We start from the raw sequence: 18,304 nt of genomic DNA, 5'->3' as shown, positions 1-18,304 counted from the left end.
ACACCTGTCAAAGACTGGTGATAAAAATATCAACTTATAAAAAGAGCTTTAAAGTTGCAGACCAATAAAAATGGACACCAACTTTAGTTAATCTACAAACCTCAACACATTTACAACAATAAAGTTGTGAAGTTGAAACAGGTAAATATCCTTAAATATAAGACAAGAACTTGACTCTATAACTGTTACTTCTCCAAAGCATGTGCATTTTTAAGAATATGAAAACTATATTTTGTGGCACCACACACTTTGGTTGTATGGAAATGTATAATCTAAAGAATAAAATGTAAGTATTGATCGATTTCAATGATTATAAATGGCTCTAATAGTGAAAACCTAGAGTCCGTCACTTTAATACAGTATCTATAATATACTACGCAAAGGCTGTTTTAACAGTTTCCAGTAGTTATGGAGGCTGCTCCTCTTAATTTGTACTGATGACCGCCTTCTTTGTACTTACTCGATGCCGCACTTCGCAAAGATCGTTTTGTGATCGGATCCAGTGGACTACCATACATACATTGTCCTAAATATTGTATACAAATATGAAGGAAGGAAATATTTTATTTAACGACACACTTAACACATTTTATTTACGGTTATATGGTGTCAGACATATGGTTAAGGACCACACAGATATTGAGAGAGGAAACCCGCTGTCGCCACTTCATGGACTACTCTTTTCAATTAGCAGCAAGGGATCTTTTATATGCACTATCCCACAGACAGGATAGTACATACCACAGCCTTTGTTACACCAGTTGTGGAGCACTGGCTGGAACGAGAAATAGCCCAATGGGTCCACTGACAGGGATCGATCCTCAACCGACTGCGCATCAAGCGAACACTACCACTGGGCTACGTCCCACACCCCATATACAAACATGAATTCCATAAATTCAAGGGTAATAAGGCCACCATAGAAGTGGCTATGGGCTGGCTATCTACACATTGGTAATATTTTTGGATGAAATCTCAGTTTAAGGAGACCACACCCCATCTAAACTTTCCTGTGCAAACATAGAACACATCTATTGTATGTCCCATCTTTCTATAAAAATGTTTTTGGTTTTTTTTGTAAATAATTTCAATTTTGTTCGAGTAAAAATTAAAGTAATAACAAACAAAAACAACAACATTTTTGTGTGCATTTAGAGAACAATCGGCTCAAAAATAAATAACTTGTAGTAAATTCCATAGTATGAACAAAGCATTCCCTGTTGGAAGGACTACAGTAATATAATAAAAATTATATACAAATGCCAAAACAACCAACATTAATCATGTGGACAAAAATACATTTTTATTACAGATGGGAAACATCTACCTGTACACAGGTGAATGACTCGTTTGATATCTACAAAACGATCAAATGTACATCATGCCTGTAAACAATGTCCATTAAAAATGCAGTGTTAAAATGTAAAATGACAGTACATAATGGACAATAAAAATGTTAAAATTCTTTATCCCACAGTTGCCCAACACCCAAATACAGTGTTATCACATTAAGAACCAGGCTAGAGACTTTCAAACCAATCTTAGCGCTATGGTATCGTAAAACCGTCATAAGCTACACCACTATGACACATGCAATAGTGACATAGCCTATGGTGGTTTTACGATATCGTAGCCCTAAGATAGAATCGAAAATCTGGTCTCAGATCAGGTAAGTTGCATGCTACCTATTAAACAATATACACATGTACAGCAAAACAAAATGAAAGATGTAAAGGACTAATTAGCTTTCTTTACCACATACATTGTACTTAAAAGTGACACTCCAAGTACCCCTAAAAAACCACACAAAAAATATTATAATAATAACACCCAAGTGTTGATTTTTTTTTTTTTAATATTTGTATCAATATATTGTTCATATATGGAAAATATATTTTAAAAGTTGATGATTTTTTAAAAATCTTTTTTTTTTTAAACAATCTGATTAAAATTAGCTGTACTGGTCTACCAGTAGATCTAACAGCATTGCGTGGACTCCCAGGTCCAGGTGACATTTCATCTATAAATAACAATTTAAATATCGACCAATTACACTTCGCCTTTTATAGCTTTATTCAGGAGCATATTTTTTGGGCGAGACTATTTATGCATTAGGCAAACTTATTGGTCTATTTCAACATTAAAAAAAACAGGTGGAAAAGTGCAGTAATAAACTCTGGATTGTATACTAGTATAAACAGACTTTATGGCTATAACATCACGGAGGGTTTCATCTTGAAACAAATTTTATATTGAAATTAGTTTCCGGCATACTTTGTAATTCACCTGAATCATTTTGTATACACTCGGCATAATCCCTAATGTTTTCAAATCTTTTTCAAATCACTGGCATGATTTTGCAAGTAAGGTTTTGATTGGTCGAATGAAAGTTCAACTGGACATGAGCTGCAACGGGGTGCTGTTAGATCTACAGGTAATTAACCAGTGGAGCTAATTTTAATTCCATTGTTTTTTAAAGTAATATTCAGCAGCACCTATTTTAAAAATATATATTGTAAATGTTTCTTAAAACATATGCTTACCAACACATTAATATCTTTGTTATGTCAATGTTTATGTCTGTCAGTCTGTATTTATCAATATTAATAACTTCTCCTAGATCGGATAATGATTTAAAAAATACATGGGAACATAAGTGATTTGCAAAACAGCAAAATGGTTAACACTAAAAGTATAAATAACCTTAAACCGATTATTTGAATTACCATTGTCAGGTTTCTTGAAGTGCTAATGATACAAGATTTGACATTGACAAGTCAAATTTGTTTTAAGAGCTATACAAAATTTACTTAATTGCAACAACTGTAGGTAGGGAATTTGTTACTATTTGTCTTGGATATCACAGTAACAATGTTGATTTTACTTTCAACTTAAAATTAAAATTTATCCAAGACATCAATCAGTCAAATTTTTCATTTCAAATCAGTTTTATTGTTATTTTAGAAACATTTTGAATTATATCTAATAACAAAACAAAAATATATGGCTATATTATTGATAGTAAGTGCTTTACTTTATTTCTTGGGTGTTTATTCCTCAAAATCCTTAAAGGTTATACTGGACTTTCAATTCAAGCCTATATAAAGAATGTTTTTAACAGATTTTGTTAGTGTTACTTCTGTTCTTCTATCTTCCATAAATTCTTTTAAATACATTACAAACCCCACAAAATAGCATCAACAAGATTACTGCATGCATAAAAGATTTCTATTGAGCTTTAAATTGAACGGTTATTCCATTTAAATGGACAAATCTATATAAAAAGTATTTGAGAATTGCACAGCATTTGGACGGTTCACATCAGAACAAACCTGGCCTGGTGTTTATACATTATTTTATAAAGTCTTGACTTGAGACTCCAGTAGAGTCTGAGACTTTAAAGTCATGGCAACACAATACAAACTGCTGGTGTGTGACATCATTAAAGATTTGAGTCTTTATACACACAGACAATGATAGCTTCTCTATAAAACAAACGGAACTGCCAGTACTGTGGCAAGTATTTCATAAAAATTGTAGATAAAACTCCAGGGATTTTTTTTCTTTCGAAAGTTTTCTCCAAACAAATTAAAGGCCCATTAGTTGGCAAATTCATAATAACATACATATTTAAAAACAAAGTATCTGTTGGCAAGATTTGAACCTACATTTGCCAAACTCAGCTCTGAATCATACACGGTTTTTACACATTTCCATTTAAAAACAACCACAAACAACTGGGTCCATTAGAATCACTTTTGCTTGCATGTGACAACATATACACAGCCTTTCATTTACCAGTTGACAAACACTGGATGAAAAAGAAAGGAATGTTGGTTTAGAAACACACTCCAGCAAAGTTTAGACAACGGCTATTATTTTCTATTTGGCAATTACAACTAATTAGGGCTAGCTCTGGCATTCGCCAAATTCGACAATTGCAAATTTTAGTAACAATTGGTGAATTTTATTTTAATTTGGCAAACAAATTTCAAGCAATAATTGGTATTTTGTTGGAAAATAACTGATTTTGCATGTTTAAAGATAATTTGGCGAAATGTTTTGCTCATTCAGAGCTAGCCCTGCTAATCAAAACATTCTGAGAAGAAACCCACATCCACATAGGCTACTCCTATACATGTGAACTAGCAACAAGGAGTCTTTTAAGAGTATTTTCCATTGACATGATAACACATATCACACAACCACTGATGTTCCAGCATTGGTTAGATGGATTGAGACGAAAAATGGATTGATCTATGTATGTATCAAGGTGAAACAATGCTATGAGCCACTAACAGGTAAGCATCGTCCCACAGGGCAACCTCTTGCTCCTGTATGGTCAGAGAAAATACCCAGATTGCTATTATTTTGAAGGACTAAAATCAAAGATGCTGAAACCACTGGAAAGGAATATTTAGTGGTCACCTCAGCATATTATAAACTGCGGCTCTTTAGTGTCTTGAATGATGGTTGAAACCTACACCTGGTTCACATGGCAAGAGGAAACCCACAGCTGCCACATAAGACTGCTTCCAATGAATGACAGCAAGGGGTCTTTTATACACACTTCACCATACACAGCGCAGCACATACCAGAGGTGATCAATCCTACATCATTGCACCTCAGACAAGCTATCTACCACTGAGTTCCATTAATATCCATTACATAGGCTACTCTTGATGGGTGACAAGAATAGTTTACATGCACTTTTGCCGCAGCAGAACAAGTTGTTGTGTTTTAAAGCACTATAACAACAGAGCACCATTTCACTCTTGAAAATATTTACCAATAAAATTCAGTATGGCTGTTAGTACAACCTGAAAAAAAAAGGCATTAAATACAAACAGCATCCAAATTAATGCTGAAATCCAAATGCCCTGCACCACATATTTTGTTTTCTTGTATCCACTGCAAAATACAACCTATTTTTACGTTCAAAAACTATCACATAAAAAAGGAAGAAAAAACCCACGGAAAACAAAAATAATATCGGCACCATTTATACACCATTTTTTTTTTTTAAAGAGGAAAATAATTTACAATAATAATCAAAAATGTTTAAAACTGTTCATTCAGGCATGATTCAGGTAATATATAACTGTACAAAAAAATTGTTATCTTTACTACTATTCTTTGTGCTACAAGAAGAAAATATTAAATGGATGATATTTACAAGGTTTTGGTCATGATACTGACTATAAAATAGTACATGCACACACTGATGACAGATCGCAGTAACAAATAAATAACAGTGATGATGTCCATATGATTGATTAGCACGCTGCCTCCAGCACTTCTATAACTTGATTGATTTTCTGCGCTCCGGTGTTATCCACAGCATTCTGAAAAAACCCCACAAGACATCATAGAACAAAACACACACACAAATACAGTTAAAAATACAATATATATTATGATAAAAAAACCTCTGTAGTTTAGAACTGTGAAATGTTCTTTATTCATGTTATAGTTTGAATCTACCTAAATATGAAAATGGCAAACTGAACGCACCACATACAAACTAACGAAAACATTAAATTTGAGATTTATCTTTATCAGAAGAATATTGTAATTTGAAATACGAAAAAATGATAAGTCTAACTGCTCGTTCTCTTGGAAGTTAAAAATAAACCCAAATCCACTGTTAGTCAATATTTTAATTTGGCTTTTCATTTGACCAATCAAAGTACCAACATTGGGAGTGTTAATAAGAATTAGATAAAGAAAAATACTGTTACAATCTGATGCATCATACAAAGCTTTCGAAAGACATGAGCCCCATTTTAAGAAGTGATCTTAGCGCTAAGATCACCTTAAGTGCATAAGTTAGTTATGCACTGTCTTAAGGTGATCTTAGTGCTAAGACCATTTCGTAAAATGGGGCCCAGGATTACTTTTTTCCTGTTTTCAAAGGGGAAAAAATATGAAAATGGTCCCACATGCCGATTACAAAGAATACCAATGATATGCCAAAATACTTACTGTTAAATTCATGAATCCCAAAAATTTCTTCAATATTCTAATAACAGGTTCGTAACTTCTGTTTGGTAGGTGATCCCTGACTTGTTCAACATAGTCCTAAAAGATTTAAAAACAAATTCAGTTAGTAAAAATATAGAAATATATTAATGATATAGATCAACATGCCAGAACTAGATCATCTTAGAACGATAATATTCATCTGGGACAGACAAAATCTGGGGGTTTTCCAGAGGCTGACCTGTTGCGTTTTAATGCACACACATTGTGTTGTAGGTCAAATTAGAATGCATGTGGTTATTTTTTATAGTGTTTAGTTATTCAAAACAATGCCTTTATCGTCTCTCAGCTGCAACTTCTGAAACTGTTATTCTGTGACTAAACCCCAATTCTGGTGAGCACCATTAAGCTCAAAATTAATATGATCCAGTTTTCTACAAGTTCTGGCATCCAAGTTTCTTACAGAAAATTAAGTAAGGATGATACTTCTTGACTGTCAAATCAACAAAGTTTCTGCAATTGGGAAACATTAACAGAAGACACTGGTTTTAGGGTGCAAAATATACCACTTTGGATAGCTTTTCTTTTTCTTTTAAAAAAATTGAACAGTATCTATAGCAACACAAATTACCAGTGACACCCACAAAAGTCAAAACTGATATCATTTTACGTTTTTACATCAAGAAAAAAATAACAACAGAGGTAACAAATAAGGACAACAGAGGTAACAAAAAAGGAAGTTACAAACTAAAATTTGAGTCAGCTTTAGGCCCACAGTCTTTGGTTTTGAAAGTCCAATACGGTAGGCACTGGACCACAAGGCTGCCTCCAAGACATAAAAGATACTTACAGAGTTGTCCTGTATCAAGCAGCCTATCAAGAGTCCGACGTACGCAGCGATAATACTGTTCTCCATGTGTTTACTGGCCTTGTGAAGAGCTGAAACAAATAACATACAAACGTCAGGCACTGGAGGTCATCTACTCAAAACGCTTAGTCTGTAGCTTTTGGTGGCCTTTATGGTGAAATTTGACTGCACAGTAACAGGAACAGCACATTAAACACAGTAACTAATATAATAATTGTTAACTGAATAGTAAGTGTCTAAACATACAATATTGATTATGTAAACACAACATTATATTCCTAATTTTTTGTGTTATTATCTATACAATGACAACAAAAATGTGTCTTAAAAACCCACCACCACACTGTTTTCTTAACGACACCACTAGAGCACATTTATTAATTAATCATCGGCTATTGGATGCCGAACGTTTGGTAATTCTGACACAGTTATCAGAGGAAACATGCTACATTTTTCCATGAGCAGCAAGGGATCTTTTATATGCACTTTCCCAGACAGGAAAGCACATACCACGGCCTTTGACGAGTTGTGGTACACTGGTTGGAACAAGAAAAAATTCAGTCAGTTGAATGGATCCAGTAAGGTGGTTTGATCCTGTGACGCAAGCACCTCAACCAACTGAGCTAAATACCGCCCCATGTGTTATTATTAGAAGAAGTTTGTTTTATTTAACGATACCACTAGAGCACATTGATTTATAATCATTGGCTACTGGATGTCAAACATTTGGTAATTCTGAAATATAGTCTTAAGAGAGGAAACTTGCTAAATTTTTTCATTAGTAGCAAGGGATCTTTTATATGCACCACCCCACAGACAGGATAGCACATATCACTGCCTTTGATATACAAGTCATGGTGCACTGGCAGGAACAAGAAATAGCCCAATGGGGCCACTGGCGGGGATTGATCCAAGATTGACAGTGTATCAGGCAAGCACTTTACCACTGGGCTATGTCCCACTCCCTTTACCAATACAATGACAACACAAATGTAGTGTGTGACAACCTTTCAAGAATGTTTCTTCTTCATCGTCCTCCCCGTCCTTGGCGTTGTGCGGTCGGTTCACTCGGTTGTTGTCGTCCGCCTTCTTCACCTTCTCCACTGACTTGGCGATCCACTGCATGCCCTGCTCAGACTCGTGCCACTCCCCACTCTTGTTAGGTGATCCCCCTAGTGTCTCGCACTGACTCTCGTCCTCCTCCAAGTTACGAGCCGCCTCCTCGCGCTGGAGAAACAACTGTAACACAAACGTAAAATTTTTAAAAGTTAAAGTTTGTTTTGTTTAAGTTTAACGACACCACTATAGTACATTGATTTATTAATTATCGGCTATTGGATGTCAAACATTTGGTAATTTTGAGTCTTAATTAGAGCAAAGGATCTTTTATATGCACATCCCACTGACAAAATAGCAGATACCATGGCCTACAACACACCAGTCATGGTGCACTAGCTGGAATGAGAACTAGCCAAGTGGGCCCACCAACAGGGATCAATACCAAACCGACTGTGTTTTACCAGTGGGCTACGTCCTACCCTGACACGGTTTCTTTAATACATTAGACATTTTTATGGATAAAAATAATTATTCATTTTGTTGGACCGGCCTCGGTGGCGTCATGGTTAGGCCATCGGTCTACAGGCTGGCAGGTACTGGGTTCGGATCCCAGTCGAGGCATGGGATTTTTAATCCAGATACCGACTCCAAACCCTGAGTGAGTGCTCCGCAAGGCTGAATGGGTAAGTGTAAACCACTTGCACCGACCAGTGATCCATAACTGGTTCAACAAAGGCCATGGTTTTGTGCTATCCTGCCTGTGGGAAGTGCAAATAAAAGATCCCTTGCTGCTAATCGGAAAGAGTAGCCCATGTAGTGGCGACAGCGGGTTTCCTCTCAAAATCTGTGTGGTCCTTAACCACATGTCTGACGCCATATAACTGTAAATAAAATGTGTTGAGTGTGTCGTTAAATAAATCATTTCTTTCTTTTTATTTCTTTCATTTTGTTAGATGAAACAGCATATTTCATATTAAGACGATTTATTTAATATATGGTTATAATTGGACTAGAGTTTGAAAACAAAAACTGCCTTAATTAATCAGTGTCTATTGGATGTCAAACATAAGGTAATGCCGTGAAGTTTTTCATTCTCTGCGGCAATTTTTTTGCCGTGGACTATACAGGATTTTTTTTTCAAGATGTATTTTTTTCCTTTTTGTTAAAAATAAAATATACTTTGTGAATTAAAAACAGATTAAAAGAAAATATCAACATTAACTGCATCGTTATTTTAAGTATCTAAATATCAGCAATATGGGGTATGATCGAAAATACATGTAAATCACCAGCAACAAGTTCTAACTAGGTCAATGAACTCTTTTGACTGTTCATAACACAGGCTTTGCAGGGACAACTGGATTGCATGGGGGTGACATCTTATATATTATTGAACCGTGGCTATGGCACAGTTTGGATGTCTTATTTTCAGTAAAATGTTCAACATGCACTCCTACTAATTACTTGAAGTGTTATGGTCGGCCTGATGATGAGATATTTGTAGAGATAAACATATAAAGAGAGATCATTCCGATAAATTTAATAAAATTTTCTCTATAATTTATATTGACAAAATATACTACCCTTTCCTAGTGCCGAGTGGCCTAATCCAAAAGAAAAAAACTATAGCAATTTACTTGGGTTTGAAAGATGGGTATTCGGTCTTGGTGACAGATTTCCTAATACAAATTCTGACGTTATTAAATAAAATTATTGTAATTATATATCGCATTAAATATATTCTGACACTTTGATGTAATATAATTAAAAGATAAAGATTGAGCTGGCACGTCACTGTGGACCAACTACGCTGTATATGATAAATTGTCATCCCCTTGCAACCCCATTGTTCTTGAATATGCACGTGCCATTCACGTATTAACTGTTACATCACTTTTAGTCAATGAATACCGCCACCGGTATAAATGAATCTTACAGTATATTAGCAAAAAAAAACAAATAACAAACCCATAATTCAGATTTACTTACAATCCAGAGTTGCAAACACGTTGATGATAAAACTGCCGTGGAAAATGCTGTAGACATTATTTTTCCGTGTAATTGTTTTTGCCGAGGTAATATTCTTAATCGCAGGGGTTGCTATTATTTTTTCATTTTTTTATGTGCACTTTTCCACAAACTGAACATATCACAACATTTGATATAGCAGCAGTGGGACACTAGTTGGGATGAGAAAAACCCAATGGGTTTGCTTTGATGGTTCTATCCTATAACACAAGCACCTCAGGCAAACACTCTAGTGGCACAGTTAAATCCTGGTCTAACCTGTAGTTAAATGGCATCCATTAAATATGTGGTTGAAAACTGTATTTTCACCATGTATTTGTACCTTGATCAAGACTGTGATAATCGGTGTTGATGTATTTTCTATAGTCGTCACAGATGTCATCAGCCTCCGGCGGTTCACCTCGCAGTGCTCAGCCATGTTGATCATCAAACCTAGACCCTGTTGTACAGAGAGTAGTGTCAGTAATACAACAAAATAACAGAAGGTAATTTTAATTAATGAGACTACTCCGTGGATATAACCCATGAAGCAGATGCCTAATCTTTAAAGCAAGACTCACCAACAGCAAATATATTCCCCATCCAGTCCATACTAAACAAGTAATTAAAAAGGTAATGATTAAGACTGGAATATTACGTAATAATTAGCAGTTACTCTAGGGTTCAGAAGCCCATTGCTGACAAGTAGCAGTAAGAAATATTTTATTTAACATTCATTTCACCTTAGACAAAACAGTACATTATGTTTCTTGGCTTTCAATGTACCAGAAATAACAGTACATATCTTGGCTTTCAATATACCAGAAATAACAGTACATATCTTGGCTTTCAATATACCACAAATAACAGTACATATCTTGGCTTTCAATATACCACAAATAACAGTACATATCTTGGCTTTCAAAGTACCAGAAATAACAGTACATATCTTGGCTTTCAAAGTACCAGAAATAACAGTACATATCTTGGCTTTCAATGTACCAGAAATAACAGTACATATCTTGGCTTTCAATGTACCAGAAATAACAGTACATATTTTGGCTTTCAATATACCAGACATAACAGTACATATTTTGGCTTTCAATATACAAACATAACAGTACATATCGGCTTTCAATATACCAGACATAACAGTACATATCTTGGCTTTCAATGTACCAGAAATAACAGTACATATCTTGGCTTTCAATGTACCAGACATGACAGTACATATCTTGGCTTTCAATGTACCAGAAATAACAGTACATATCTTGGCTTTCAATGTACCAGAAATAACAGTACATATCTTGGCTTTCAATATACCAGACATAACAGTACATATCTTGGCTTTCAATATACCAGACATAACAGTACATATCTTGGCTTTCAATGTACCAGAAATAACAGTACATATCTTGGCTTTCAATATACCACATAACAGTACATATCTTGGCTTTCAATGTACCAGAAATAACAGTACATATCTTGGCTTTCAATATACCAGACATAACAGTACATATTTTGTTCTTTCAATATACCAGACATAACAGTACATATCTTGGCTTTCAATATACCAGACATAACAGTACATATCTTGGCTTTTAATGTACCAGAAATAACAGTACATATCTTGGCTTTCAATGTACCAGAAATAACAGTACATATCTTGGCTTTCAATATACCAGACATAACAGTACATATCTTGGCTTTTAATGTACCAGAAATAACAGTACATATCTTGGCTTTCAATGTACCAGAAATAACAGTACATATCTTGGCTTTCAAAGTACCAGAAATAACAGTACATATCTTGGCTTTCAATGTACCAGAAATAACAGTACATATCTTGGCTTTCAATGTACCAGAAATAACAGTACATATCTTGGCTTTCAATATACCAGAAATGACAGTACATATCTTAGCTTTTAATGTACCAGAAATAACAGTACATATCTTGGCTTTCAATGTACCAGAAATAACAGTACATATCTTGGCTTTCAAAGTACCAGAAATAACAGTACATATCTTGGCTTTCAATGTACCAGAAATAACAGTACATATCTTGGCTTTCAATGTACCAGAAATGACAGTACATATCTTGGCTTTCAATATACCAGAAATGACAGTACATATCTTAGCTTTCAATATACCAGACATAACAGTAAATATCTTGGCTTTCAATGTACCAGAAATAACAGTACATATCTTGGTTTTCAATATACCAGACATGACAGTACATATCTTGGCTTTCAATGTACCAGAAATAACAGTACATATCTTGGCTTTCAATATACCAGAAATAAGAGTACATATCTTGGCTTTCAATATACCAGACATAACAGTACATACCTTGGTTTTTAATATACCAGAAAAAAAGAAGATTTTATTCAGTGTAACAAGTATTGACATAAGCAGTGTTTTGTAACCCATGCACAGGTTACCACTAAATATATTGCTTTATTAATCATCAGCTGTTGGATGTCAAACATATGGTCATTCTGACAGAGTCATAGAAAGAAAAAAAGAAAGAAATGTTTCATTTAACGACGTACTCAAAACATTTTATTTACGGTTATATGGCATCAGACATATGGTTACAGACCACACAGATTTTGAGAGGAAACCCGCTGTCGCCACTACATGGGCTACTCTTTCCGATTAGCAGCAAGGGATCTCTTATTTGCACTTCCCACAGGCAGGATAGCACAAACCATGGCCTTTGTTGAACCAGTTATGGATCACTGGTCGGTGTAAGTGGTTTACACCTACCCATTGAGCCTCGCGGAGCACTCACTCAGGGTTTGGAGTCGGTATCTGGATTAAAAATCCCATGCCTCGACTGGGATCTGAACCCAGTACCTACCAGCCTGTAGACCGATGGCCTAACCATGACGCCACCGAGGCCGGTAAACATAGACATAGAGGAAACCTGCTACATTTTTCCATTAATAGCAAGGGATCTTTTATATACACCATCCCGCAGACAGGATAGCACATACCACGGCCTTTGATATACCAGTCATGGTGCACTGGATGCAATGAGACACAGCCCAATGGGCCCACTGTCAAGGATCGATCCTAGACCGACCGTGCATCAGGCATGTGTGCTTTACCACTGGGCTACAAACCCCCCCATGATGCTTGATTACTGAATCTGTCATGACACCCATGGCTGTTTTACTTACCAAGACATACATATCAAAGCAGTGTTCAAGAGGCACGTATTTCGGCATTGTCAGCAGACAGACGACAATGATATCCAACAGTCCATCCTGCTCACCAACCTTCGTACTGCCCAGTTCTGTAAAACAGACCAGACATAACGTTATCAGGATGCATATTTGATAATCACAAACAGGTAGACAATAACTGAAAAATTTGCAAGCAATTAATGGTAGAAGAGCAGCATAAACAAAACACTGTTTGATTGATATACGGCTAATATAATCATTTAAAAATTCAACAAAATATTTTTTAAATATTAAAAAGAAAACAATTATCATAAACACATACATATTTACACAGCACATTCACTTAAAACAATTTTTTTTTTTATTATTTATCTTTTAGCATAAGGTTTTGACACCCTGTTTTCTCAAAAAATACTTTTACTGTTGCTTTTTTTGTGAAATGAAACTGAAATTATTTACCAAAAACAATGTTAATGGATGCTGGGAAGGACTATAGGTAATGGATTGGCCAGTTAATAGAGTTGTATTTACATAAATGGTGCATTACAATTTCATTCACTCAGGTAAAAGTTTGTTTTGTTTAACGACACCACTAGAGCACACTGATTTATTAATCACTGGCAACTGGATGTCAAACATTTGGTAATTTTTACATATAATCTTAGAAAGGAAACCTGTTACATTTTCCCATTAGTAGCAAGAGATCTTTTATATGCACCATCCCACAGACAGAATAGTACATACCATGACCTTTGTGCATCAGGTGTCCAAAAAGGAGACTAGAATAATCTAGAATACACGAATACAGTCTGCAACCGTTACTTTTAGAATGCACTGATTCACCATGTAACTGAATATAGGCAGGTTATGACAGTCTAGGACTTATGGCCAGTGAGAAATAGAACTAAACAAAAACACTGGCACAATCACAGACGGAAAAATAATATCAATATATTGCCTTTTGACTTGTCAAGGTGAGATAAAAATGTACAGACAGTGGATTTAAATTTTAATGCATATGCATAATTTAATAGAGTGAAATAATTTACCGTTTTCATGAGTCAGGTTTAAGAGGACTCTCAAAATGGCAAGAATACAGTTGAAGAGCACCACACCAGGTGATGACTTCCTTTCTTCCTCGTCATCCGGTACAGGAAACGCAGAAATACACTCCTGACAGACCTTCAGTACACTGGAAAAGAAAAAAACCCATACTACTATAAATAAACTGACATTTTAAAAGAAGCAGAAGAGCACATCGATTAATTAAGCATCAGCTATTGGATGTCAAACATTTGTTAATTCCGACACGTAGTCATCAGAGGAAACCCACTACATATTTTCCTAATGCAGCCAGGGATCTTTTAAATGCACTTTCCCACAGACAAGAAAGCGCACACAACGGCCTTTGACCAGGTGTGGTGTAATGGTTGGAACAAGAGAAAAAACAATCAGTTAAATGGATCTACCAAGGTGGTTCGATATTGTGACGCAAGCACCTCAAGCGAGCATTCTGACTGAGCTAAATCATGCCCTGACATTTAAAACCCCCATATTATTATAAATAAACTGACATTTAACAAACCCATATTATAAATAAACCAACATTTAACAAACCCACATTTTAAATAAACTGACATTTGAAAAACCCATATTATTATCAATAAACTGACATTTAAAAAAAAACATTTTATAATTAAACTGACATTTAAAAAACCCATATTATAAATAAACTGACATTTAAAAACCCTCATAATTATTATTATAAATAAACTGACATTAAAAAACCCATATTATAAATAAACTGACACATAAAAACCCGTATTATTATAAATAAACTGACATTTAAAAAAACCATATTATAAATAAACTGACATATAAAAATCCATATTTTTATAAATAAACTGATGTTTAAAAAAAGTATTTCTCATGTCTAGCATTCAAGGTGCAATAAATATCGTGAACATCATTATATATTTACATCTGTTGTCAGTTTTTTCTACTTATTACACTTGTTTATTCTGTAAAAGAATATGTGGCATGTTCTCGCACACAATCAATGAGTCGAATGGGTACAAAGCTATAACATTATTAAGTACCTTTCATAACTTCATTTCAACTCAATATCCATGTCTACAGTTTTCCTTATACACCAAAAACAAATATTTTACTATAAAGTCCAGGATTCATATACCCAAGGACAGACCCCACATTCATAAAAATCCAAACTATTATAGTCAAAATTCATCTCTTTGACAGCCTCATTTAGGCACTATTTTCCTTTTATAAGTGTCCTATCTGACAGTGTATGAAAACACAACTCTAATATTGGCGCAATGCAGGTGTTTCAAGTTGAACTTCGTAAAATAAGAAATACAAAACATTTTCGTGGCTTTTCACAGTAGGGCAGTTTTCAAAACTTTTTCTGACCTAGAAATTATTATTGAAATTCCATACTCTTCCAAAGTTCCATACTACATAACAACCCTGCAAGTTCTAGTAATTGTTCAATATATGCAAATCCTCTGTGAAGATCACCCATCTGTGGTTATTTTCTAGTATGCATATTAATATTGTAAATTGGAAACATATATAGTTGGATTAATTCTGCGACAAATAAGAAAATTATAGTCTATTATACAGCTATTGCTTAATCTTTGCCGACTTGTTGCAATATATATACTGAACAAAAAAATAAATTTCTGATTTGTACATATAGTATTTGTGTTAAAGAATTCATTGTGTAATGAAATTATATAGGTAGTATTAGCCGTGAGCTGTATTATCAGGATTCATGAATTTTATCGATTATTTTTGCACTGTTAATCGTCGACAACGTGAAATTATATTTGCACATGCATGCATGGTTCGACATGTCCCGTGTAGTATTCGGTCAATTTGTTTTACTTGTCTTACTGACATTGTTGTCAAGTGAACGAAAAAGCTTCAAAATATGTTTTAAAAAAAAGAGTTTTTTTACATTGTAGCATTTTTAGTATGCCAAGAATACCCAATAATTTATGCAAACGGGCGATTGGCATGCTTAATGCTGGCATGTCGACAGAAGACGTTGCAAGGCATGTTGGGAGTTCTAGTCGAGCGATACGAAATCTTCGCGTAAGATTTCGAAGGACAGAAAGCACCAACGACTTGCCACCTTATGGAAGTCCACGTGTTACAACACGTGGTCAAGACCGCTATATCATGAACACGCATTTGTGCAATTGATTCCAAACTGCCACTGCTACTGCTGCTAACACACCTGGGCTTCACAATAACCGAATCAGTGGGCAAACTGTTCGTAATCGTCTGCGGGAGAACAGTTTACATGCACGACGTCCTTACGTCGGATGCGTTTTAACACAACGTCATCGTCTAAATCGGGCACGTGTACACACTCGTTGGATACGGTGACGCTGGAATACCGTTCTTTTTTCGGATGAATCCCAATTTTCTTTACAACGTGGTGATGGCAGGGTGCGCATCTACCGTTGGAGAAATGAACACTATGCTGACTGTTGTGTTCTTGAACGAGATCGTTTCGGGGGTGGGGGTTCTGTCATGGTCTGGGCGGCCATTGCCCATGGTTATCATTCACCACTAGTCGTCATTGATGGCAATTTAAATGCTCAACGTTACCACGATGACATTCTTGCTCATCACGTCATTCCTCTGTTCCATAACAACGCCAACATCTCGATTTTTCAGCATGATAATGACACCTCTCATACAGCTAGAGACACTGTAAATTTTCTTAGGACAAATAACACTGATTTCATTGATGACTGGCCCATTAAAAGTCCTGATCTCAACCCCATCGAGCATGCCTGGGATAGTCTGGACAGACGATTGAGGCGTCGTCCCAACCCACCCGCTAACGTCAACGAACTTCGCCAAGCGCTCATTCAGGAATGGAACAATATTCCACAGGCAGAAATCAACACTTTAGTCAATTCTATGCGCCTGCGATGCACTGCAGTGGTCAATTCAAGAGGTGGTCATACCAGTTATTAAGTGGGTGGTTTTATTTTTAAACCCTACCACACTTGGTCAAAATTTCTCCCAGTTTCTGTTAACCTATGGCCATGATTTTTGCACCAAATGATGCATCATGGAACACTCTTTAAACGCATATATAACAATTATTCCCCCGGTTTGTTTTCATCAAGTTATGTTCAAGCAAAGTTAGCGGAAGTTTCTTATTTTGTTCAGTATATATATATATAAAAATTCTCAGATGTTCATACATAATTGGGTTAAGGTGGGTTTATTTTTGATGGATGTCTTTAGTATTTAGTTAAAAGTTTTTAAAAATAAGTCTTGGTATAGACAATAATAAAAATTCTGTTACAGCTAGAACATTCTAAAAGGGGATTCCCTTACAAGAACATAAACAATGAAGTTCCTTGATCGTATACACATCTTCCATGTTTGACAGAATCTTATCCAATGCCCCCAATTCTAAACAGTAGAGAATATGAGATCAAAGTTCCTTGATCGTATACACATCTTCCATGTTTGACAGAATCTTATCCAATGCCCCCAATTCTAAACAGTAGAGAATATGAGATCAAAGTTCCTTGATCGTATACACATCTTCCATGTTTGACAGAATCTTATCCAATGCCCCCAATTCTAAACAGTAGAGAATATGAGATCAAAGTTCCTTGATCGTATACACATCTTCCATGTCTGACAGAATCTTATCCAATGCCCCCAATTCTAAACAGTAGAGAATATGAGATCAAAGTTTGTATGTTTTGTTTAACGGCCACCAGAGCATATTGATTAGATATTCTCATGAAGAACTAAGCATTTGACAAGGTGCCTTCATCCAAACTAAAACTTAAAAAAAAAAAAAAAAGAGTTATTGCCCTTTTTTTGTTTTGCATGCTGCCTGCAGAAACTGTTCAATGTTACATCATCTTGAACCAATGTCAGCAGGATTTACAGGGGACAATATTTCAAAATCTTGATTCACACTGTTTTCCCCAAGATTCAGTTATTATATTTGCTTAACCAGTGAGTGAGTTACCTATTCCTCGCACCCATGTAACAGTGACATTTAAAACTTATTTTGTCATAAATTGTATTTTTCCATCAAATGTTTTGAAAATGTGAATAAAATTTTGATGATCCCAATTTCCAACTTATAATGTTTTTAAATATAACAGTTCACCATGTAACCCATTAGTG

At 35.2% G+C, this 18,304-nt stretch overlaps 1 protein-coding gene across 1 annotated transcript in view; it reads right to left on the bottom strand.

The window, feature by feature from the left end:
- Window positions 1-1,946: 1,946 nt before the first annotated feature.
- LOC121378404 (wings apart-like protein homolog) overlaps window positions 1,947-18,304 on the bottom strand; it is a 45,143-nt gene continuing 28,785 nt past the window's right edge. Inside the window, 7 exon segments of the mRNA XM_041506559.1 lie at window positions 1,947-5,346; window positions 5,987-6,082; window positions 6,834-6,922; window positions 7,859-8,090; window positions 10,261-10,377; window positions 13,103-13,218; window positions 14,158-14,300. Of these exon segments, the coding sequence (XP_041362493.1) occupies window positions 5,278-5,346; window positions 5,987-6,082; window positions 6,834-6,922; window positions 7,859-8,090; window positions 10,261-10,377; window positions 13,103-13,218; window positions 14,158-14,300 (862 nt within the window). The 3' untranslated portion in view covers window positions 1,947-5,277.

The sequence above is a fragment of the Gigantopelta aegis genome, chromosome 8, assembly GCF_016097555.1.
Source record: "Gigantopelta aegis isolate Gae_Host chromosome 8, Gae_host_genome, whole genome shotgun sequence".
Classification (NCBI taxonomy): domain Eukaryota; kingdom Metazoa; phylum Mollusca; class Gastropoda; order Neomphalida; family Peltospiridae; genus Gigantopelta; species Gigantopelta aegis.
Note: the sequence above shows the minus strand (reverse complement) of the source record. Positions and strands in the feature narration are given on the sequence as shown.